This window comes from Anabrus simplex, chromosome 2 (genome assembly GCF_040414725.1).
Source record: "Anabrus simplex isolate iqAnaSimp1 chromosome 2, ASM4041472v1, whole genome shotgun sequence".
NCBI lineage: Eukaryota > Metazoa > Arthropoda > Insecta > Orthoptera > Tettigoniidae > Anabrus > Anabrus simplex.
Genome location: NC_090266.1, coordinates 22,169,487 through 22,196,556, shown reverse-complemented (window position 1 = coordinate 22,196,556; position 27,070 = coordinate 22,169,487). Strand labels below are relative to the sequence as shown.

At 37.9% G+C, this 27,070-nt stretch overlaps 1 protein-coding gene across 1 annotated transcript in view; it reads left to right on the top strand.

Annotated features, from left to right (window-relative positions):
• LOC136863448 (carboxypeptidase B) overlaps positions 1-27,070 on the top strand; it is a 59,873-nt gene that overhangs the window by 20,289 nt on the left and 12,514 nt on the right. Inside the window, exons 4-5 of the mRNA XM_067139854.2 lie at positions 12,737-13,095; positions 19,773-19,956. Coding sequence (XP_066995955.2) covers positions 12,737-13,095; positions 19,773-19,956 — 543 coding nt within the window. The remainder of the gene's footprint in view (positions 1-12,736; positions 13,096-19,772; positions 19,957-27,070) is intronic.

Genomic DNA, 27,070 nt, shown 5'->3' with positions numbered 1-27,070 from the left:
TAAAACCCCAATCACCCTAGAGTCAGTATCCCTCCTACACAGTATTCCACTGATAACAATCTCTGCTTCCTTAAACTTCACCCATGCTGCATTTACCAGATCTCACACATGCCCAAGTATGTTGGTACTTATATCAGCTTGCCTTATGTTGTTGGTACCAACGTGAAACACTACCACCTTCTCCTTCCCCTCCTCCATCTCTTCTACTTTCCTCAACATCTGCCTCGACCTAATTCCTGGATAACACTCTACCCTGGTTCCCTTTCCTCCACACACTTTCCTCACATGTCTAACGATGGAACCCTCATGACCAGAGCCTCAACCTTATCCACCTCATTTGATCTTCTCCCCTCCAGGTCAGCTGCAGAAGCTACTTCCTCCTCCCTGTTCTCCTTCCTATGACCCTGTTCCACCTGTCTTTCCCTATCCTCTACTCTACATTTCCCTTTCCTACCTTTTCATTTCCTCCTACTTCCACACATCTCAGCAGCCGTTCCCTGTTCCTCTTCTTCCCTCAGTTGTTCTACCTGGAGTGATTCGTAGCAATTTCGCACAGACACCTGTCGTGAATTCTGATCCTGAATAGAGCCCTTAGGCTGCAATCTCCTTCCACTTACAACATTATACCGCCTGTGTTCTACAACTCCCCACTTTCCTTCCTCTCCCTCTTGTACACCTACTGTAACCTGTACATGAACAGGTAAAAACATGAAGTTTAGGTGATACTGTCAGATGCAGTTTATGAAGCACGATGTTATGGAGAAAGTCTAAAACCAAATACATATTTGTCAGTTGCAGTTTACAAGGCACTGTATAATTTTAAGGATCAGCACTGCGTGTCAATCACGAAGAAGTCATAGATCAAGAACGTTAGTAAGACATAAGCGTTAGAGATCACTGTATGGGAAGAAGTCCAGAATAAAATACGTTTCCAAACGCAGTACGAAGCGAATTCTTGAAGAGTTCAACTGCAGTTTATGAGGCCCTATACAATTTTGGGGACTAGTACTCCCCGTCAATAGATCTAAAAATTATGAAGAAATCGCCGATTAAATACGTACATGTACTACGGAGCAAGTGCCTGAAGAGAAGATCGGCACTGTGCTTCTAAAAAGTATCTGAAGTTAGATGTGTTAGAGAGCACTGTGTGTGAAGAGTTCAGCTATAGTCCATGAGGAATTAGCACTACTTGTCAATAGATCCAAACCGTTATGTAGAAACTCGCAGATCAAATATATAAATGTATTACGGAGCAAGTTCTTGAAGAGTAGATAGGCACTGAGCTTCCAAAAGTTTCGTAAGTTAGATCAATTAAGTTATTAAAACATATCAATCAATCAATACTGATCTGCATTTAGGGCAGTCGCCCAGGTGGCAGTTTCCCTGTCTGTTGCTTTCCTAGCCTTTTCCGAAATGATTTCAAGGAAATTGGAAATTTATTGAACATCCCCCTTGGTAAGTTATTCCAATCCCTAACTCCCCTTCCTATAGATGAATATTTGCCCCAGTTTGTCCTCTTGAATTCCAACTTTATCTTCATATTGTGATCTTTCCTACTTTTATAGACGCCATTCAAACCTATTCGTCTACTAATGTCATTCCACGCCATCTCTCCACTGACAGCTCGGAACATACCACTTAGTCGAGCAGCTCTTCTTCTTTCTCTCAATTCTTCCCAACCCAAACATTGCAACATTTTTGTAACGCTACTCTTTTGTCGGAAATCACCCAGAACAAATCGAGCTGCTTTTCTTTGGATTTTTTTCCAGTTCTTGAATCAGGTAATCCTGGTGAGGGTCCCATACACTGGAACCATACTCTAGTTGGGGTCTTACCAGAGACTTATATGCACTCTCCTTTACATCCTTACTACAACCCCTAAACACCCTCATAACCATGTGCAGAGATCGGTACCCTTTATTTACAATCCCATTTATGTGATTACCCCAGTGAAGATCTTTCCTTATATTAACACCTAGATACTTACAATGATCCCCAAAAGGAACTTTTACCCCATCAACGCAGTAATTAAAACTGAGAGGACTTTTCCTATTTGTGAAACTCACAACCTGACTTTTAGCCCCGTTTATCAACATACCATTGCCTGCTGTCCATCTCACAATATTTTCGAGGTCACGTTGCAGTTGCTCACAATCTTGTAACTTATTTATCACTCTATAGAGAATAACATCATCCGCAAAAAGCCTTACATCCGATTCCACTCCTTTACTCATATCATTTATATATATAAGAAAACATAAAGGTCCGATAACACTGCCCTGAGGAACTCCCCTCTCAACTATTACAGGGTCAGACAAAGCTTCGCCTACTCTAACTCTCTGAGATCTATTTTCTAGAAATATAGCAACCCATTCAGTCACTCTTTTGTCTAGTCCAATTGCACTCATTTTTGCCAGTAGTCTCCCATGATCCACCCTATCAAATGCTTTAGACATGTCAATCACGATACAGTCCATTTGACCTCCAGAATCCAAGATATCTGCTATATCTTGCTGGAATCCTACAAGTTGAGCTTCAGTGGAATAACCTTTCCTAAAACCGAATTGCCTTCTATCGAACCAGTTATTAATTTCACAAACATGTCTAATATAATCAGAAAGAATGCTTTCCCAAAGCTTACATACAATGCATGTCAAACTTACTGGCCTGTAATTTTCAGCTTTATGTCTATCACCCTTTCCTTTATACACAGGGGCTACTATAGCAACTCTCCATTCATCTGGTATAGCTCCTTCGGCCAAACAATAATCAAATAAGTACTTCAGATATGGTACTATATCCCAACCGATTGTCTTTAGTATATCCCCAGAAATCTGATCAATTCCAGCCGCTTTTCTAGTTTTCAACTTTTGTATCTTATTGTAAATGTCATTGTTATCATATGTAAATTTTATTACTTCTTTGGCCTTAGTCTCTTCCTCTATCTCGACATTATCCTTTGTAACCAACAATCTTTACATATTGCTGACTGAATACTTCTGCCTTTTGAAGATCCTCACATACACACTCCCCTTGTTCATTAATTATTCCTGGAATGTCCTTCTTGGAACCTGTTTCTGCCTTAAAATACCTATACATACACTTCCATTTTTCACTAAAATTTTTATGACTGCCAATTATGCTTGCCATCATGTTATCCTTAGCTGCCTTCTTTGCTAGATTCAATTTTCTAGTAAGTTCCTTCAATTTCTCCTTACTTCCACAGCCATTTCTAACTCTATTTCTTTCCAGTCTGCACCTCCTTCTTAGTCTCTTTATTTCTCTATTATAATAAGGTGGGTCTTTACCATTCCTTACCACCCTTAAAGGTACAAACCTGTTTTCGCATTCCTGAACAATTTCTTTAAACCCATCCCAGAGTCTGTTTACATTTTTATTTACCGTTTTCCACCGATCATAGTTACTTTTTAGAAACTGCCTCATACCTGCTTTATCAGCCATATGGTACTGCCTAACAGTCCTATTTTTAAGACCTTCCTTTCTATCACATTTATTTTTAACTACAACAAAAACAGCTTCATGATCACTAATACCATCTATTACTTCAGTTTCCCTATAGAGCTCATCTGGTTTTATCAGCACCACATCCAAAATATTTTTCCCTCTGGTTGGTTCCATCACTTTCTGAATCAGCTGTCCTTCCCATATTAACTTATTTGCCATTTGTTGGTCATGCTTCCTGTCGTTCGCATTTCCTTCCCAATTGACATCTGGCAAATTCAGATCTCCTGCTACAATCACATTTCTTTCCATGTCGTTTCCCACATAGCTGACTATCCTATCAAATAATTCCGAATCCGCATCAGTGCTACCCTTTCCCGATCTGTACACTCCAAATATATCAAGTTGCCTATTATCTTTAGAAATGAGCCTTACACCTAGAATTTCATGTGTCTCATCTTTAACTTTTTCGTAGCTTACAAATTCTTCTTTCACCAGAATGAAAACTCCCCCTCCCACCTTTCCTATCCTATCTCTACGATACACACTCCAGTGCCGTGAGAAAATTTCTGCATCCATTATATCATTTCTCAGCCATGATTCAACTCCTATTACAATATCTGGTAAATATATATCTATTAAATTACTTAATTCTATTCCTTTCTTTACAATACTTCTACAGTTCAACACTAACAATTTTATGTCATCCCTACTTGATTTCCAGTTCCCTGTTCCCTTATCACCACTCCCTAGGCCATCCCGTTTCCCTGAATGTACCTCCCTATTACCCTTCCAAACAAATTTCCTAACTTATACGTACCACTGCGGTTTAAATGAAGGCCATCCGAGCGCAGATCCCTATCTCCTACCCACCCATTAGGATCTAGAAATTTCACTCCCAGTTTCCCACATACCCACTCCATAGTCTCATTTAAATCCCCAATCACCCTCCAGTCAGTATCCCTCCTACACAGTATTCCACTAATAACAATCTCCGCTTTCTTAAACTTCACCCGTGCTGCATTTACCAGATCCCACACATCTCCAACTATGTTGGTACTTATATCAGCTTGCTTTACGTTGTTGGTACCAACGTGAAACACTACCACCTTCTCCTTCCCCTCCTCCCTCTCTTCTACTTTCCTCAACATCTGCCTCAACCTAATTCCTGGATAACATTCTACCCTGGTTCCCTTTCCTCCACACACTTTCCCCACGTGTCTAACGATGGAATCCCCCATGACCAGAGCCTCAACCCTACCCACCTCATTTGATCCCCTCCCCTCCTGGTCAGCCCTATCTTTCCTGATAGCTGCAGAAACTACTTCCTCCTCCCTTTTCTCCTTCCCATGACCCTATTCCACCTGTCTTTTCCTATCCTCTACTCTACCTTTCCCTTTCCTACCTTTTCCCTTCCTCCTACTTCCATGCATCTCAGCAACAGTTCCCTGTCCCTCATCTTCCCTCTGTTCTACCTGGAGTGACTCGTACCGATTTCGCACAGACACCTGTCCTGAATTCTGATCCTGAATAGAGCCCTTGGCCTGCAATCTCCTTCCCCTTAGAACATTAGACCACCTGTCTTCTACAACTCCTCCCTTTCCTTCCCCTCCCTCTTGTACACCTACTGTAACCTGTACATTGTTTGAGGGAGTCCTATCTTCCTTCCTGTCTTCTGTGAGAATCCTAATTATCTCCCTCAAACTTTCCAACTCCTCCCTCATACCCCTCAATGCCTCACCACACCCACAATAAGTACACTCGCGCTCCTTAGCCATTCTTTACGGGGGTAATTTTTAAATTAAAAAATAAAATAACTTATTTGCAAAAAAAATAAATGAACGGAGGGATATATTGTCTGGGATAGTACACAACAATAAGGTAATTAATATACGACTACACTACAATACTACTTAGTCGTGCTCTTTTTTTTTTTTTTTTTTTTTTTTGAATCCTACAACCCCTAACAGGATAAAAGCTGCTGTTAATTACTGAATATCGAAAGTATTACACAAGAACTACACAATTCCAAACTGCAATTAAGCCTATCCTAATTTCAACAATATTTTAGTAAGAGTTTCTACGGATACCTCTACTACACCAGTACTACACAAATATTTTACAATAATAAAATAAACACACTAAATTCTAATAGGATATTACTCGTATACTACTGTACAGTACACTACAGTAATTTTTAAACTACTTTCAGACGTATCCTAATTACGATACCTGTACCGTACCGTATGTCACTACTAAGCACAACAGAAATGTAATTTGCAAGTACTACTGTACTCAAAGATTACCAACGAAGCTAAATGCTTAGACAAATTATTATTAGTATTACGGTCTAATAGATATACACGAAAGATAACACACGAATATAGCAGGAAAGATACGGCACTATCTAAATGTACTGTATCTATACTACAATGTATCTACACTACCGTACACTACACTGCGTTTGGTTAAATGACATAGAGAAAATAAACAATTGTGAAGAGGAAACAAATACTAAAAAGCGCAATATTGGAACAGCTGAGGAGCGTAATGACAAAGGTAAGAGTTAGAGTTGGAGTGGTCAAAATAATTACAGATGTTAGAAAGTGTAATTCAAATGGGCGAGTGAAAAAAGAGGAATGTAACGAGGAAAGAAAAGTTGAAGCAGAAAAATAATAAATAAAATAAAGGGAAGAATAGGTAAATAAATGAGGAAATGAAGTAGTTTAAAGTGGATCAGGAGGGTGGGTTATAGGAAGTGGAAAATGTTGGTAGGAACTATATAAGGATTGGAATATTGAATTTGTGTTCCTAGATGTAGCATTTTTGAAAAAGTGGATAGTAACTTATAACGAACTATGGGCAGTAATAACGCATAGCTAGGGGACTAGCAATAAGGAAATTCAGAGTAAGTAAATATTAACAATGATAAAGTAGAAAAGCAGCGTACAAGTGAAATAAATAGTAACCAAAGGCGTAGCGAGAAGGTAAAGAGCCCCCAGAGGACGTGAAAAGGGACAAGAGAAAAGAAAATATCAACAAGGTAAATAATTATATTTTACAATCAACAAGTAGAATAAATAAACCTCTGTCACAAGACAGGAAACACCAGATAAGAATTTTTCCTAACAATACCAAAAAAATGAAAGCTCGGAAAACAAGCGAAATATGCCACATTTGCAGTATCCGACAGTTTAATGAACGTCAAGAAAAGAATTATGAACGGTGAAAACCAGATGCAATAAGAGTAAAGTTAATCATGAAAGAATTCCAATGAAAGAATGCAGGGTAAGGATCAAGAAAAATACAAAAAAAGAAAAGGGAAAGGAAATAAGGATGGAAACTATAGGAAATATTCATTTCGCCGGGTAGTATTACAAAAGGAGTCTCACAAGTGCGGAATTTGTTATACACGTCGCAAAAAGGTCATGTAAGTTATTTAGATTACAGTTCTCAATGTCCAAAGCAAAGTACGAATTAAAAAAAAAATATAAGAATGGAGTCCGCAAGCATAACATCAAACGCCGGCATAAGCTGGCAAGAGGAGAAGTGAGTCGAAGCGACGCATTTGTGAGAGGTGGAGCCCGAGATTATAAAGCACAATGGGAAAGTCTAGATGTATACGGAGAAGGAAAGCCAGCATGTTCCAGAATCACGACGTCACAATCACATGTCCATAGGTGTTGCACAGGCACGCGCGAGGAATACTGGGGTACATGTTTACAATATCAAAAGAATGGAGAGAGAAATTTGGTTGGATGTCAAATTTTTTTTATTTTTCAATTACAGTAATTCGGAAGTGTTTTTGAGAGATTTATTAGATAAAAATCAATATTTTTTAATAATTTTTTTTTGGATGAATTTAGAAATGTTGTATAAGGGGCTAGGTCTGTAACTGATGATAGGTCGTATCGGAATGTTGGTTTTTTGAATTTTGGGAAGGGCTTTGGCAGTAGGTAGGCTAAGGTTCATGCTTAGTTATTTGGTTTTTTCTTGATCTGTGAAGAGAAAAGAGTTGTTTTTCTTAAGTTTCTTTAAGCAGACGTTGTATTTTATTGGTTGGATCTTTCTTAATTACAGAAAAGGAAGGATTGTTGAAGAAACCTTTAGTTTTTGATATGTAGTCGGAGTAATCCATTAAGACAGTTGTGTTGCCTTAATCGGCTTAGTAATGATGATGATATTGTCATTAATTTTCTTTTCTAGATCTGAAATACGTTTATAATCATTATTTAATCCTTAATGTTAAGATTGGAGACAGTATTATTGTTATTGTTAAAAAACTTTTTCTAGTTTTCTTTTTACTTCATGTCTGATTTCATATTGATGTTCAATTGACATTTTATTAATGGCTATTTCAGATTCAATTACTAAATTTGTGTTGAGAGGAGTAAGGTTGGTCCAGTTGTGTTTGAGACCTTTAGAAAGAATTGAATTTTCTTCTCGTTTAAAGTTATTTTAGATAAGTTGACTACAGAATGATTAAATTTGTGTGTTAATTGAAGGTGTTTTATTGTTTCTGATTTTATTTTTATGTGGAAGAGAATTTTTAATCAGGTTGTTAAGCTGGTTATCACGGGTTTGTTGTTTTAATGACAATTAATAAAATAATTTATTATCAACTTGAATTTGGAAGAGGTTCCATTGTGCACTAGGGAGAAGATTAGTTATTTCGAAGTATGTTTCATATAATTTGTTGCTTAAAAATAACTTTTTGTTATATAGGAAGCGGATTTCATTTCTTAACCACGTTTTTAAAGTATTGTTTGGGTTTTAAGCGTGTGAGGAGTCTGAAATCGAATACGTATATATTAGTTGCAGTTTATAAGGCACTGAATAATTTTAAGGATCAGCACTGCGTGTCAGACATGAGGAAGTCATGGATCAAGAACGTTAGTAAGACATAAGCGTTAGAGAGCACTGTATAGGAAGAAATCCAGAATCAAATATTTCATAACATTGTGTTATAGTGCTTCATAAACTGCATCTGACAGTACGGTATCATCTAAACTTCATATTTTTACCTGTGCATCTTATTTGTGATTGGCTATATTTCAATGAACAGTACTTCCTAAAGATTTTAGAGCTTCACTAACAGCAAGTTACAAAATTCTTTATACTTCGCAATTTATTCATCTGTGCATTGTTTTACACTTACTTGTGATCGGCTGATGATGACCAAAAATACTGGTCGAAACCGGTACCAATTTCAATTAAATAGGAATGTAACTTACTTTTCTTATTTCTATAGTATTGAAAGGTTGAACCAATTTATACATTCTTTTAACTTATTAGTGAACTCACTTCAATACGGAACAGTATGAAATTCTTATCTCGTAAGATGGAGGAGGCTCGTACACAACCGCACGCGGCTTGCTGGAGCGAACCAATGATGATGGTAATGATAATTGGGATATAGAGCCATATCTGAAATATTAATTTGATTACTTTTCGCATGAAGGAGTGGTACCAAATGAACAGAGAGATTCAATGGTAGCCCGAGTGTACAAGGGGAAGTGTGATAAGTTAAATATAACGGATAATTACAGATCAGTCAGCTTGACATGTGTTGTATGTAAGTTCTAGGAAAGGTTTCTTTGTGATTATATTAGACCAGTTTTCAAAATTACTAACTGGTTTGATAGAAGGAAGTTTGGGTTTAGGAAAGTTTATTTTAGTGAGGTTCAACTTATAGGATTCCAGCAATTTATAGCACATATTTCCGATTCAGGACTTCAATTGGACTGCATTGCTATTGAACTATCCAAGGTCTTTTTTGAGTGGGTACATAATTGGAGACAACTGATGACAATTAGGGCTATTGTACTAGACAAAGGAGTGGTTGAATGGATGGCTAAATTTCTAGGAAATAGAGCTCGGAGAATTAGAATACGTGAAGTAGTAACTGACCCAGTAATGAATAGGAAGGATTGGTCTCACAGGTCAGCATTATTGGATATTAATGTTTTCTTGTATATATAAAGATATGAGTAAAGACCTGGAATCACCGACAAAGCTATTTGCAGTTAATGATATATTGTACAAAGCAGTAAACGAGATGCAGAATTTGAGCGACTGCAGGGGGACATAGACAATGTTGTGAGTTGACAGCGAACGTTGGAATTACGGTAAATGGGATAAAAGTCAGGTTGTAAGATTCACCAAGATGAAAATGCTCTCAGTTTCACTTATTGTGTTGACGGGTATCACTGTAAGTACCGGTACCTAGGTGTTAATGTAAGGAATGATTTTCATTGGTTTAATCCTATTAAAGAGGTTGCTATATGTTACTGATCCTTTCACATAGTTATGAGGTTAATTAGGTGTTGTAGTAAGGATGTAAAGGAGAGGGCACATAAGTCTCTGGTAAGACCCCAATTAGAGTGTGGTTTCAGGACTACTTGATACAAGAACTGGAAAAGTCCCAAAGAAGTAGTGTTAAAAAAACGTTGCAAAACTTGGGCTGGGGTTACTATGGAGTAAGTAAGCGAGATGTTCAACTAAGTTGTATGTCCTGAGCTGTCAGTGGAGAGATGGCGTGGAATGATATTAGTAGATGAGAACTGGAACAAATTCAAAGAAAATCACCTTGATTTGTTCTGGGTGATTTCCATCAAAATAGTAGCATTACGAAAATATAGCGAAGTTTGGACTGGGAAGACATGGAAGAAAGGAGACGAGCTGCTTGACTAAGTGGTATATCCCCAGCTGTTAGTGGAGAGATGGCGTGGAATGACATTACTTGACAATTAAGTTTTGGTGGTGGTTTTAAATGTAGGAAAGATCACAATATGAAAATAAAGTTGCAATTTAAGAGGATAAATTGGGGCAAATATTCGTCTATAGGAAGGGGAGTTGGGTATTGTTATAATTTACCAAGGTAAATGTTTGATAAATTTCCAAATTTTTTGCAATTATTTAAGAAAAGACTAGGTAAACAACAGATAGGGATTCTGCCACCAGGACAACTGCACTAAATGCTGATCAGTGTGATTGATTGATTTTTGATTGATTGATTGATTGATTGATTGATTGATTGATTGATTGATTGATTGATTGATTGATTGATTGATTGATTGATTGATTGATTGATTGATTGATTGATTGATTGATTGATTGATTGATTGATTGATTGATTGATTGATTGATTGATTGATTGATTGATTGATTGATTGATTGATTGGAAATTACAAAATTAGAAAATGTCATAATATGGAGATAAAGTTGAAATTTGAGAGGGCAAATTGGGGAAATATATATTCATAGAGTGAGGAGTAAGGGAGTGGTGTTTAATTTTATTTATTTATTTTCATTCATTTATTTATGATACATTTCTAAGTTCTTCAAATACGTTCAGGAAAATGTTAGGTGAACAATTGATGGAGTATCTACCCCCTAGGCAAAAGCCCTAAATGCATATCATTGATGACTGATTAATCCATTAATAGGTCAATAGTGGTGCAATCCATTTAATGTTGTCAATGTCAAATGTCTGTTTTATCTTGCTGGAATCTACAAGCACAGTCTCACTAGAATAACCTTTCCAAAAACCGATCTTCCTTCTATCAAACCAGTTGGTAATTTCTCACAGGGATCTAATGCTTTCTCAGAACTTACAAACAGTACAAGTCAAACTCAAGCTCACTGGTCTGTTATTATCTGCTTTAAATTTATTGCCCTTTCCTTTGTGGACTGGGACTACAACAGCAACTCTACATCTATTTGGTATAATTCCTTCGTACAAACGGTAATCAAATAAATTCCTGTAAATTTTATGAATTCCAGCTGCTTTTGTGGCTTTTGAAATATTGTATCCTTTGTAACTGTCTCTTATCAGAGGCAAATTTCAACACCTCATCAGTATTAATCCCCTCCTATACCTGGACATTATCCTCATATCCAACTATTTTTATGTACCACCGTCTGTAAGTCTACACATATCAATTCCCATTCTTCATAAATGATCCCTGGAATTTCCTTCCTGGAATCAGTTTCAGCCTTAAATTTTCTATATATACATTCCAACCCATTTTTACTAATATTCATTCGACACGTAAAGCTGGCCATGAGAAAAACATTCTCCACTGAGATCAACTCCAGCCACTCTAAGTGTCTGACCCTATTCTTTGTTTATTGTCATTCAAAAGCATATTCATACCGGGAATTGGACTCTTCTGAAATCAAAAGGAAAATATGATAGGGATTTTCGATGTTAAGGATGTTTTTGCTGTGGCACAGCCAGTTAAAATAGTAACTTCAGCCAAACTAGTTCTCCAGTTTTTCTCCATCTATCATATCCCATTGCATAACTGTGGTGTGGCACCGTCAGCTTGTAAAGAATTTAGAAATTCTGTTGGATAATCTACAGAGCAATATACTGTACTTGAAACTGGTCAAAGGAATGATTTATTGGCACAACATAGGGTGCAATTAATCAATGAACTTCCTCAATATGTGATATCAGACGAAGAAAATTAGAATAATTTTGAGATGAATGTGATGCCTTGATGAACTGTAAATACTTTTGATCTATGAATGGGTGAAAGGGCACCCTAAATCAAGGATATATTGCACCTTGGTCTGTCCTGTCACATTCAATGGTATAGGATGATGGTCAGCATAAAACAGGCAGGGTGTGAAGAAGTTCAGATTGTCACCTGGCATCACTAGGTTTGATTGTGCTTCCCATGTAGACATCAGAAACAATTTGTTGTTGAGCCAGTCCAGAAGAAAATAAGTGAAATCCAACTATGCTGATTTGGACTTGTGCTGCAAACAAAATCTGATGTAATTGTTCAGATGGATAGACCCAAGTGACGATTAACGCAGTCGTGAACGAATATGTAGGATAACAACTTAAGAACGTAAATCTGCACCTCTACATGGCCCACTACCACATTCAATGGAGACATTAGAAGCTGCCACTAATTGCATTAACATTGACGAACAAAAAGAAAATATGAGCACAGATTTTCTAAATTTTATGTTAAAACTGTTTATTTGTAATATGAACATAATCAGTTGCTTTTGGTTAACACCCGTTAGAACAAGGTGAGTTGTCTTTCGTGATATAATGTTCTTTTTTGATGCGTGTCTCACACTGTGGAATTAAATCTAATGAATCTTTAGAGAGAAACATTAGATTAGATTACATTACATTAACTGCCATACTATTTAATGATAATGTATCATAGATTTCTGAGCTTAGAAATCTATCTGCAATATTATAATCCTTCAACAATCACTATGATAATTTCAAACGTTGTCATTTCAGGAATTCATGCTCGTGAATGGATATCCCCCGCGTCCGTAACTTACATCATCAATCAACTGACAGAATACCGTGAACAACATGGAGATGCTGTACAGTCCGTTGAATGGTATATCTTACCAGTGGTAAACCCTGATGGCTATGAACATTCTCATACAGGAGATCGTCTGTGGCGTAAAAACCGTCGTTCCAACGGTCAGGGTTGTCTTGGTGTAGACCTCAACCGAAATTTTGGTTATAAATGGGGAGGTGCTGGTTCCAGTAGGCGGCCTTGTGATGAAATATATGCTGGAGCCCATGCATTCTCAGAACCTGAAACTTCCGCAATTCAAGGATTTGTAAAATCTCATCAAGCTATCAAAGTGAGTATAAGAATGAGTGAATAAGTAAGGTTGAAAAACCAATCACCACTTCCAAACAGTAGCATCTTGGAGTTCCCTTCTCTTGTTTCTACAACTTCTATTGTTATTGACCATTCTTTATAAAATTCTTGTATGATGGGTTGCAGAGAAGCACTCTTTCTTACTTTGTGCTCAATGTAACTCAAGACATATTCAAGGCTATTGTGACGATAGATCACAAGAGATGACAATGAATTTTAATTGAAAATATCCAGCAAGCAAGTAACTCAGAGTTTTAAAATTGGTATATACACTCTGACTCAAGTTTGAAGTACACATTAGTACATATTAACAAACTTTTAACTTGTTGACTAAATCAGTGCAATGATGAATGTGAGGCCTAGGTACTTCAGGCTGTCCACATTTTCCAGATTCTGACCTGCAATATTTATGATTCCTTTCCGTACTGTGTCACCTCTTGTTATCACCATCACCTTTCTCTTCTCCACACTGAGTTTCATACTCTATTCCACAATTTTCCCATTCAATATGTCAATTGTGCATTCCATCTTTAGTGTGTGACAGTTGATGGAAAGACATTGGGAAATACATTCAATATGTTTTTGTATTTCCTTAGTGCCCATCACACCATGTCATGATCAGCAACTTAATCTCTCTTTTGCGAAATGCTTCCATAGAATCCTTTCAAATTTTATCTATTACCATTATAAATGTCCGGCTCCATGGCTAAATGATTAGCGTGCTGACCTTCGGTCAGAGGGGTCCCGGGATCGATTCCCTGCAGGGTCGGGAATTTTAACCATCATTGGTTAATTCCTTTGGCACAGGGGCTGGGTGTATGCGTCGGCTTCATAATCATTTCATCCTCATTACGACGTGCAGGTCGCCTACAGGCGTCAAATCAAAAGATCTGCACTGGCAAGCCGAAAATTTCCTCGGACACTCCCGACCCTAAAAGCCATACGCCATTTTTTTACCATTATAAATAACAGTGGTGACAGCCTCTCATCTTTGGTCTGGAGACAGCTAAAGTATTTGCTATACAATGTATGTAGAATTTTTGTTATTTGTTTGCCAACTCCCTTTCTTGCGATTGTTTCCCACAAATTTTCCCTGGGTAAGGTAGGCTTTCATAAGCTTGTACTGTTTCAAGAAATATATGATCTCTAGAACTTTGTCATACTCCCAATGTCTTTCCATCAACTGTCACATACTAAAGATGGAATCCATAATGGATTTTTATTTGTAAAACCGTAAAACATTTCTGTATCCACATACATGTTACAAATCTATACAGCCATTGTAGAGAACCGGAAATCCAAGCCTATAATGAGGAACCTCCTATCACCTGCACAGAAACTGAGACAGGCTTAAAATCTATGCCTAAAGAAAAATCTTCAGGTGCAGATGAAGTGAATGCATACATGATAAAGGCAGTAGGATCCACGGTATACAATGGCTGCACAGTACTACATGTCGTAGGGACAGACAAAAAATACCTGCAGAATGGAGCAAGGGCGTTATGATTCCCCTGTTTAAGAAAGGCAGCAGACGGAAACCCACCAACTATATAGGAATAACACTGCTGTCTCATGGGCTACAAATTCTAGAAAAGATCAGAGAAAGAAGATTGAGAACCATAATTGAACCACAGTTAGAAGAGGAGCAATAAGGATTCAGAAGTAACAGATCAACAATGGATCTGATTTTTAGCACCCGCATGCTGATGGAAAAATATTGGGAGAAAGGCAAGAAACTGGTCATTGTAGTCCTGGATATAGGAAAGGCCTATGATAGTGTTATAAGAGATAAGATCTGAGAGTACCTGAGGAAAAGAAATGTTCCTGAAGGACTGGTAAGGAAAATTCAGATGTTGTACAAATACTGTACTAACTGTGTACAAATTGGGGAAGGTTGATCATCATTGTTTGAAACCAAAAGTGGAGTTCAGCAAGAATGCGCACTGTCCCCACTACTGTTCATCACTGTTATGGACAATATAATGAAGAACGTCAAGGAAAATTTAGGTGAACTGAATGCAGTGGCCTTTGCTGATGATATCATGATTTGGGGTGAAACAGAAGAGGAAGTACAGACCCGACTCAATGTATGGAAATACCAGTTCCAGGAATATAATCTCAACATCAGCGAGACCAAGACAGTGGTGATGGCAGTCAACAAAGAAGGGCGTCCAGCAAGTGTAAAACTAGGAGACCACCAGCTAGAGTGTGTAGATAGTTTTCCTTGCCTTGGAAGTGTAATCTCCAGTTATAATTTGGTCAGAAAGGAAATTACAAACAGAGTGCAAAAGGAATCAGAATTCTACCAACAAGTAAGAACACTTTTATGGGATGATATGAATCCAAAACCGGCCAAACTGATGATGTTTAACAGCTATTTCATACCAATATTGGCCTATGGTGTTGAAGCGTGCACCTTCACAAAAAGATATTCATTAAGACTGCAAGCATCAGAGATGAAATTATTTAGATCCACCATCCAGAAAGTCAAGATGGACAAGTTAAAAAATGAGGAGGTGAGAAAAGGAGCCGGAATAAAGACATCCCTATTAAACCGAATCGGCACGTCCATACTACGGTGGTAAGGGCATGTGATGAGGATGGAGCCTACAAGAACAGCCAGAATAAATTTGGAAAGACAGCTGGAGGGGAAAAGACCTGCAGGAAGACCTAAAACCAGATGGATGGACATGGTCAAGTTTGATCTAGTTACCAGGGGATGGACAGTGGATGATGTTCTCCATGACAAGTTGTGTACGGAGAAGAAGAAGTGGAAGAGGCTCATTAACAGTACCCGGGAAACTGAAACTGTACAGCACATCCAACTGCCTTTTTCATCTCCACACTTTCTTTTATTTCAACTGCTTTTCCTATTGTCATTCTTCTGACAACTGGTTCCATTTTTAATACTCTAATATCTATCTCTTCTTCTAAGTCCACACTCTGGACTTCCAGTAAATTTTCTGTACAATTGTCCACATTTAATAAATTGTTAAAATACTCTTTCCACCTCTCCATTTTCCTCCAGATTGGCGTACCGGTATACTATTTATTTCCTCTCAATTCTCAGAAGTCCGGTATATTAAGCATCATATAGGCTCCATTAAAATAATTTTCATTCTCTTGTTCAAGTACCTCTTAACTTTTCTTTAACTGCCACTTCTTTATACCTTCTTACATTATTATTATTATTATGATTATTATTATTATTATTATTATTATTATTATTATTATTATTATTATCATCATTATGTGCATTTCATTGATTATTAGAATTGTGTAGACAATTTCAACTGGTGAATATATTCTCTTTCAGATATTTTCATCTCATTTTATTTACGTTTTTGTGTTCTTCATAGGCCTATAGTAAGACCATTCTAGAGATCACTTTTTAATCTCAGAACTTCGACATCTAGTTCCTGAAGATGAGCACAAGAAGATAATTTTAATTTGTTTGAATTTATATTACAATATTTCAAATGAATGTCAATGCCCATCAGATTATTATAGAGAGCAACGTAAGAGAGAAATTTTCAGGTTCCATACTGAATTGACTAAGGAAAAAGTCAGGAAATATAAGATATTGTATGGTAATGTAATCTGACTTATTGTGAATTTCTTCAAACATCGTTTCTTTCATTCTCAATTTGCGCCGCAATAAGAGATATTAGTTAAATAAATGGAAAATGTTATATAAATGTTCCTTTAGACCTTCTCTTTTATTAGGAGACTAGCAAGATACCCGTGCTTCGCTACGGTATTATACTGAAATTTATAATTGAATGCTTATTGTTTTAGATATATAATCCGCCGAAATTCGCGATCTGACTCGTTTTCTGCGAGAATCCAAAAAAATTCCCGATCTGACTCGTTTTCTATTAGATTACGGCACGTTTCCTCCCATTTTTCAATCTTCCTTTCCAGGAATCGATTTCGTACTTCCCGGGCTAGGCTCAGGTATTCCTCCCGGTCAGTTGGGTCCGTAAATCTTTGCCATCTTTTCCTATAATCATTTTAATATGTATAAAATCCTTCAGGAGATCCGGCGTGGTGTCATATTGGGTGCTTTGGCGGCACTGAACCCGCGGCCGGACTGCATTCTTAGTCATTACCCGTCCAGGAGCCGTTTCCAACGCGGTCCGCACATTTGACGACGGTCCGGAACATTATTATTATTATTATTGTTATTATTATGTGTTGCTGGAATGGCTGATGACAGGGAAAACCGGAGTATCCGGAGAAAAACCTGTCTCGCACCCACCGTTTTTTCCAGCACGAATGTCACATGGAGTGACCGGGATTTGAACCACGGAACCCAGCTGTGAGAGGCCGGCGCGCTGCCGCCTGACCAACGGAGGATACTTATAAGTACATTAAGAACAGTAAAATCAATAGGTCTCACCTCCTTCTACACTCCACCGCCGTTAAGTTTATTTACCGCCACCCCCCCCCCCAAAAAAAAAATTAAAAGAAGGCTTGTTTCTTCATGTTTAAAGGAGATTCCAAACACCAGTGTTCACGTCTATTGCCTTCAGTTTTGAGATATAAGTACCCCCATAAAAATAATTTACTTTTTTCACTTCATTTCACACTACTTCCCCCCCCTCCTAAGTGAATTTTCCCGCAAAAAATACTTGTTTCTTTAATAGTAAAAGATCTTCTAAATACCAATTATCACGACTCTAACTTCCTCAGTTTTTGATTTATGTGTCCTCATGAAAGGAATTCAACTCCTTTACACTCCCACCCTCCAAGATGGTTTCCCCACCAAAACTCGTTTTTCTTTGTTTTTAAAGGAGATAGAAATACGAATTTTCACGTCTGTAACAACTTTAGTCTTTATTAGATGTATGCATTATCATACAATTAAGTCAATTAAATTTTCAATTCTTTCACCCCCCCCCCCTTCATTGGATTTTCCGAGAATACGTCTTTCTTTACTTTTAAAGCAGATTGCAAATATCAAATTTCACGTCTGTAACATCTTCATTTTTGAGATATCAGTAGCCTAATTAAAAGAATTCAACACCATTTTCAGTCACTTTTACCCACCCCCCACCACCCAAGTGGTATTGCCGAAAACTAAAAATACACGATTCGTTATGTTTAATAGAGATAAAACATACCATTTTTCACCTCTGTAACATGTTAAGTTTTTTTTAGATATACTGTAAAAATTCTCATTTTAAAATTTCACCAATTTGAGTTCCCCTTAAGTGGAGTTTCCAAAAACAAATCACCTATGTTTCCTTACATTTACAGGAGATTCCAAACACCCACATTTTACGTCTGTAACATTTTACGTTTCGAAGATATTCTGTAGATATAGTCTTTCAAAAAATTCACACCAATTTGTCACTCCTGTTTAACCGCCATTAATTGGATTTTCCAAAAACTAAAAAATACGTGTTTCTTTATTTTTAAAGGAGTCCCATATACAAATTTTCAGTTCTGTAATATCTTCAGGTTCTGAAATATAAGTATACTCATTAAAGGCATTCAACCCATTTTTCACCCTTTTACACCCCTCCTATTAGGATTTACAGGAAACAAAAAAAATACGTGTTCCTTTATTTTCAGAGGAGATTCTAACTACCAATTTTTACATCTGTAAATTTTAAAGTTTTAAGATGTAGACACACTCATTTTAAAAAATTCACCCCCCCTTTTCACCCCCCAATATTTGGATTTTCCCAAAACCAAAAAATACGTGTTTCTTTACTTTTAAAGTAGATTCAAAATACCAATTTTCAGGTCTGTAATATCTTCAGGTTCTGAAATATAAGTAGCCTCATTTAAGGCATTCAACCCATTATTCACCCTTTTACACCCTTCCTATTGGGATTTTCCGAAAACAAAAGAATACGTGTTTCTTTATTTTTAAAGGAGATTCTAAATACCAATTTTTACATCCATACACTTTAAAATTTTTGAGATTTAGATACACTCATTTTAAAAAATCACCCCCCCTTTCACCCTCCCATTAATTGGATTTTCCAAAAACAAAAAAATACGTGTTTCTTTATTTTTAAAAGAGATCAAAAGTACCAATTTTCAGGTCTGTAATATCTTCAGTTTCTGAGATATAAGTACCGGTATCCTGATTAAAGGCATTCAACCCATTTTTCCCCATGTTCACCCTTTTTCACCCCTCCTATTGGGTTTTTCTGAAAACAAAAAAATACGTGTTTCGTTATTTTTAAAGAAGATTCTAAATACCAATTTTTACATCTGTAAACTTTTAAAGTTTTGAGATATAGATACACTCATTTTAAAATTTCACCCCCCTTTTCACCCCCTTAGCGAAGGAATATCCAAAAATCCTCTCTTAGCGAGCACCTACATCTTAATATGAATATATCCCCAAAATTTCATTTCTTTATGTCCAGTAGTTTTGGCTCGGCGATGATGAATCAGTCAGTCAGTCAGTCAGTCAGTCAGGACAAGTTATTTTATATATATAGATGATGATGCTTGTTGTTTAAAGGGGCCTAACATCGAAGGTCATCGGCCCCTCTGTTTTATTATTGGGAGAAATGTGAACAGAAGGGCAATAATGAACACATGCATGGCCTCTTCCTGGTGTCCAGATTCAAAATATTATCTAAGAGTCCCTTCACTTCTAAGAAGTAATTTTAAAATCTTCTTTCTTCACAGGCATATGTCTCCTACCATAGCTATGGACAGTACATCTTGTACCCATGGGGTTATGCATCTTATGTACCTCCAGATCACACAGACTTATCCAAGGTTGGAAACAAAATGGCCCAGGCGATGGCTTCTGCTGGAGGAGGAAGCTACAGAGTTGGTTCTTCAGCTATTACACTTTACCCAGCATCAGGTGAGTGCATTTCTGCATTATACATGAGAGAAAAACATTACTATTTTCTAAAGAATTATCACATCTGCTTTCATCAGAATAATAATAATAATAATAATAATAATAATAATAATAATAATAATAATAATAATAATAATAATAATAGTAATAATAATAATAATAATAATGTTTTTCTATACATTAGCATAAATTATAAATGAACCATGTTCCACTCCACTTTCTTCAGAGAACCTAACGTGAGGTTTTATTTATAGGGTAGTATTGGCATACACATCCTTTCCCTAAAAGTTATCTGTTCATGTAATATGACATATTGTGCAGTCAAACTAAGCATGTTGGAAATTCAAAGAAATAATACCCAGTGTGCTGTCATGGAGGATTTGCTATCTTGGAAGACTGTTTATAAGATAAAGAGGTGCAACAATTAATAAAGGAAAAGGGTTACTTTTATGCCAGTGATATTGAATCATAATACTATTCTTGGAACACCCTGTTTAGAGTAAAGTATCTCATAATGTTCCAGGATATGGGAATTTTCCCATATCTTTAACTTACTCATCTCATGAACATTTCACATTTATATGGTACCCATTCATGTCAACAATCTATGCAAGGATTTCAAGCTACACATTGGGTACAGCAGGCAAGTGGTGTGTTATGGATCTACATACAAATACAGTGCTCTAATTTACTAAGACGGAAAGTTTTACACCTAAGCTACGGAGAACACCGTATCATGGTAACCAAATGTAACTCAAGTGCTCTGGAAATGAAAGTACCTTTTACGTCTTCTCAGACGGAAAATGCATTACCCAGTCAAAACCATTTATCCACTTATTCACACCTGTCTTGATACTTTACAATGTTATGATGGTAATGGCACAAAGATCATGTGTTCCTGTCGAATATGGCTGTCATTTTTCCGGTGAGATCCATATAAACATTTATGAAAATTGCAACATCGTGAAAAACTTTCCCGAATGAATCGAAACTTTGTGATTGTGTGGAGTACACGTAGGCTCAGGCTTGTTACTTCAAGAGAAGAGCAGTCAAACAAGATGGAAACATGGAACTAAGTGCCAGTATGCCTCGTTAATGTCAAAGAGCGGAATATCAGCAAGTGAGTAATCGGGTTTGTCATACCATGCCACTTCAGCTCATGCTGCTACGACCGTAAAGCGTGTGTAGAAGTAGTGGATAGAACAGCGATGAGCAGTGTTGACTTCATGCTGCTGTCAACGTAGATAGGTCGACAACATCTCATGGTTGCACATATGCCATTGCATGAGTTTTCATTGCCCTGAGTCCACATAAGCCTCAGGCTGCAATGGGCATGTGAAGATCGTCACTAACAACATGTAGTGTTTTCAGACGAGTCCTGTTTCAACCAGTCCTACGTTATGGCCACATACGTGTTTAACGCTACTGTGGCAGGCTGCATTGTTGGCTGGCATAACGGAGGATTGGGGGCGCCAATCTCACCTCCTGATCTGTACAACAACTGGTACACGAGAGAGGTTTTAGAGTTCAAGGTAGCTCCCCCTCTCTCATACTTTCAGGCAACTCCACAAGCCATGTTTCTGCAGGTAAATGCCTGGCCACATGTGGCGAGGAAAGTGCAAGCCTTCTTCGAAAACAACGGGTACTATTGCTTCCCTGGATGACACATTAAGCTGTATCACCCATCGAACATGTCTGGGATATGGTTGGTTCGCAACATTTTCGTCATTATCCTCCAGTAATTACTGTTGATGATTTGTGGACTCGCATACAAACTGTGTGGGGGGAAAATCCCCAGGAACATATCTGTTACTGGGACATCTAACTTACGATTAAGATATCCGAGTCCGCCCAACTTTCACTCTCGAACAGTAAAGTCGGTCTGAAAACGGACCGAAGTAAAAATAGTTTGTCCAGGAGTGGATTACTTTCTTAAAGTATACTTTTAACCACAATTTCAAGTTCATTGTATTCAATCAATCAATCAATCAATCAATCAATCAATCAATCAATCAATCAATCAATCAATCAATCAATCAATCAATCAATCAATCAATCAATCAATCAATCAATCAATCAATCAATCAATCAGTCAATCAATCAATCAATCAATCAATACTGCATTTAGGGCAGTCACCCAGGTGGCAGATTCCCTATCTGTTGTTTTCCTAGCCTTTCCTTAAATGATTTCAAAGAAATTGGAAATTTATTGAACATCTCCCTTGGTAAATTATTCCAATCACTAACTCTCCTTCCTGTAAATGAATATAAGCCCCAATTTGTCATTTGAATTCCAACTTTATCTTCATATTGTGATCTTTCCTACTTTTAAAGACGCCACTCAAACTTATTCGTCTACTAATGTCATTCCACGCCATCTCTCCGCTGACAGCTCGGAACATACCACTTAGTCGAGCAGCTCGTCTTCTTTCTCTCAGTTCTCCCCAGCTCAAACTTTGCAACATTTTTGTAACGTTACTCTTTTGTCGGAAATCACCCAGAACAAATCGAGCTGCTTTTCATTGGATTTCTTCCAGTTTTTGAACCAAGTAATCCTGGTGAGGGTCCCATACACTGGAACCATACTCTAGTTGGAGTCCTACCAGAGACTTATATGCCCTCTCGTTTACATCCTTACTACAACCCCTAAACACCCTCAAAACCATGTGCAGAGATCTGTACCCTATATTTACAATCCCATTTATGTGATTACCCCAGTGAAGATCTTTCCTTATATTAACACCTAAGTACTTACAATGATCCCCAAAAAGAACTTTCACCCCATCAACGCAGTAATTAAAACTGAGAGGACTTTTCCTATTTGTTAAACTCACAACCTGAATTTTAACCCCGTTTATCAACATACCATTGCCTGCTGTCCATCTCATAACATTATCGAGGTCACGTTGCAGTTGCTCACAATCTTGTAACTTATTTATTACTCTATACAGAATAACATCATCCGCAAAAAGCCTTACCTCTGATTCCACTTGTTTACTCATATCATTTATGTATGTGTATGTTCAGTCTTCAGCCCTAAGGCTGGTTGGATTCTCAACAGCTCTGTCATCAGCTGTCATAGATGGCCTAGGCATCACTGAAGAGGCGTACTAGAGAAATGAGAAGTGAGGTAGTTTCCCGTTGCTTTCCTCACCGAGCCAGAAGTTGCTATTACATATTAGTCTGCCAATCCCACTTAAATGCATGCACCAACCGACCCTATGAGCAACATTTTCACACGATTCATAGCAGGGACTGGCTGCAGAAGGAATGGCATTACTAGCATCACTCATACCTCAGTCACTTTCATATTGTCAAAGCCAAGGATAAGACAGAGACAGATCAATGAAATTAATAAAATTGCTTTAGCCCATACCAAAAGACATAGTGCACTGTAAACACTAGATCCTGCCAGCAAAAGCATATACACTGAAAAAAATGGAAATTGCAACGCCCAGAAGGAGTGGTGCTACATTGCTGCAGTTGAACATGCAGGACGAGTGTTCGGCTGTGATTCGATGATTACACTTTCAGGTACCTCTGACTGCATGGAGGCATTGAGTCAATAAGGCCCTGGATCGCTTCCTGAGGAATTGCGGCCCATGCTTGCTGCATTGCACGGGTCAGTTGTTCCAGAGTTGTGGGTGGATGAGGACGGTTGGCCTGATGTCGACCCATCATGTCCCATACATGCTAAATAGGACTGAGTTCCGGGGATCTGGCGGGCCATTCTAAGGTTGTGATGTCATGGAGAGGTTCTCTGGAGATGCGTGCAGTGTGAACCCGGGCATTGTCCTGCTGAAACATCCCGTTAGCAAAGTTCGCCATCATAGGGACAACCACTGGATTGAGTACCCTATCAACGTACTGTCGAGCAGTCATAGTTCCCTCAGCAAGCACTAATTGTGATTTCTGATTAAAGCCAATAGCTCCCTAGACCATAATGCTTGGTGTTGGCCCTGAGTGCCTCTCGATAATAAGATCTGGGCGGCCCCTCTCCCCGATACGTCGGCGCACACGATTCCGGCGTTCACTGGGGGCAAGACAGAAGCGCGATTCATCACTAAAGACGACCCTATGCCATTTGTCGAACTACGTCGATCTTTCTCGACACCAGACCAGCCTTACACGTCGCTGTTGTGGGGTCAATTGAACACCTTCTGCAGGGACACGGGCTCGTAAGCCATCTGCACGCAAGCGATTACCAACTGTTTGTTGTGTAACGGGAGGTGCCACAGCTGCTCGAATTTGCGCTGCTGTTGCATGGGGTTCCATCCGGGGCATCCGAATGATGCGACGATCCTCTCTCACAGTTGTCTGTTGCACTGGGCCTGTGCCAGGTCTACGAGTGTGGGTACCTTCATTTGACAACTGCTGCCATACACGTTGTACCGTAGATGCCTGTCGGCCAACATGTGCAGCGACAGTCCTTAGCGATAATCCAGCCTCACACAGCCCAATTATCCGAGCCCTCTCAAACAGCGACAGTTGTTGATAGCGTGCTCTTCTCTGTCGTAGAGGCATGTTCGACGGGGAACACTTCACTGCACTGACTGCAAGTCAACTACGCTACACCAGAGTCGGTATACTGAAGTTGACTCCTCCGCGACCAATCACGTGGGGAGACCTGTAGCAACAATCCAATGGGTCTGAAGCTTTGATCGTTTACATACCTAATGGAATCGTTCCATATCTCGAAAATCAACACAAACGACCAATGCCTTCATGGTGTTGCAATTTCCATTTTCTTAAGTGTATCATTTATGAGGGGAATTCCTCAAGCCAGTATTATTGGACCTTTATGTTTCCTTTTATATTATAAATGAAAATAAATAAATAAATAAATGAATGATATAATATAATTTATAATATATAAGAAAACATAAAGGTCCAATAATACTGCCTTGAGGAATTCCCCTCTTAATTATTACAGGGTCAGATAAAACTTCGCCTACTCTAATTCTCTGAAATTTGTTTTCTAAGAATATAGCAACTCATTCAGTCACTCTTTTGTCTAGTCCAATTGCACTCATTTTTGCCAGTAGTCTCCCATGATCCACCCTATCAAATGCTTTAGACAGGTCAATCACGATACAGTCCATTTGACCTCCTGAATCCAAGATATCTGCTATATCTTGCTGGAATCCTACAAGTTGAGCTTCAGTGGAATAACCTTTCCTAAAACCGTACTGCCTTCTATCAAATCAGTTATTAATTTCGCAAAGATGTCTAATATAATCAGGAACATTGCCTCCCCAAAGCTTACATGCAACGCATGTCAAACTTACTGGCCTGCAATTTTCAGCTTTATGTCTATCATCCTTTCCTTTATACTCAGGGGCTATTATAGCAACTCTCCATCCATTTGGTATAGCTCTTTCAACCAAGCAATAATCAAATAAGTACTTCAGATATTGTACTCTATCCCAATCGATTGTCTTTAGTATATCAGCAGAAATCTTATCAATTCCAGCCGCTTTTCGGGTTTTCAACTTTTAAATCTTATTGTAAATGTCATTGTTATCATATGTAAATTTTAATACTTCTTTAGCCTTAGTCTCCTCCTCTATCTGGACCTTATCCTTGTAACCAACAATCTTTACATATGCTGACTGAATACATTTGCCTTTTGAAGATCCTCACATATACACTCTCCTTGTTCCTTAATTATTCCTGGAATGTCCTTCTTGGAACCTGTTTCTGTCTTAAAATACCTGCCAGTTATTCTTGCCATCATGTTACCCTTAGCTGCCTTCTTTGCTAGATTCAATTTCCTAGTAAGTTCCTTCAACTTCTCCTGACATCCACAGCCATCTCTAACTTTATTTCTTTCCAGTCTGCACCTCCTTCTTAGTATCTTTATTTCTCTATTATAATAAGGTGGTCTTTACCATTCCTTACCAACTTTACAGATACAAACTTGTTTTCACCCACACCTTAATTCAATCTTACTAAGGGGCACCGGAGAAAAAATTCTTAGCATGTAGATCATTCATGACTATAACAGTGGCCGGAGTCATTCCCAAGCATTCTGTACCAAGAAACATCAGAATAATAATCTATTCACGTTCTAAGAGAGTACATGTGGTCATGAAAAGAAGCATAATGTCAATATTACATGAGCAAAAACTCACATAATTCAATGCCGAGGGTATAATGTTATATCTTCCATTAACAATATCATGAACCATCGGCTTAAAGTAACAACAATTCATAAAAATAGCGCTATTAATGATCTTCATTGATGTGGTTAAAGCGATATGCACATTTCACTAATGCTACATTTTTACAGGTTATAAGTCTCAGTTTTAATTACTGCATCGTTAATGAATTCTGACTTGACCTTCATTGTATAATGTTTCCTACACTAAACCGTATTTGTTTGCTAATGTCACCCCACGCCATCTTACGTTCTTTGTAACACAACACTTTTGTTTAAAATCTTCCAGAAAGAATCATGCTCCTTTTCTTTGGATCTCATCCAGTTCTCCTATCAAATAATTCTGGTGTAGGATCCATACACTAGAACTATACTCTAATTTTAGTCTTACCGGATACTTACACACCCTCTCCTTTACATCCCTAATACAGCCCCTAAATACTTGCATAACCAGACGAAGATATCTATAATCTTTATTTACAACCTCATTAATGTGATTACCCCAGTGAAGATCTCTCCTTATATTAATACCTAGTGTTAACAATGGGGTACTTTCAACCCATAAACACAGTAATTAGAACCGAAATAACTTTTCCTCTGTGTGAAAGTTACAACCTGGATTTCATCATACTGCTGTCTGCTATTGCCTGCTGTCCATCCCAGTGTCTCACAATCCTGTAACTTATAACAGTATAACATCATCTGAAAAAAAACTTTGTCTGCGATTACAGTTCATTACACATTTAATTCATATACGAAATAAAATGTAAAGTTCAAATAATTCTGCAGTGCGGGTTCCTCCCCTTAATCATTACGGCATCAGATAACACATATCAGCTACGCCAGTTCTCTGAGTTCCATTTTCTTTCTTCAACCACGCTTTTGTCTAGTCCAGTCTACTCACCAGTCACCCATGATCCACCCTATCAAAAGCTTTCTATAGGTCAACAGCGA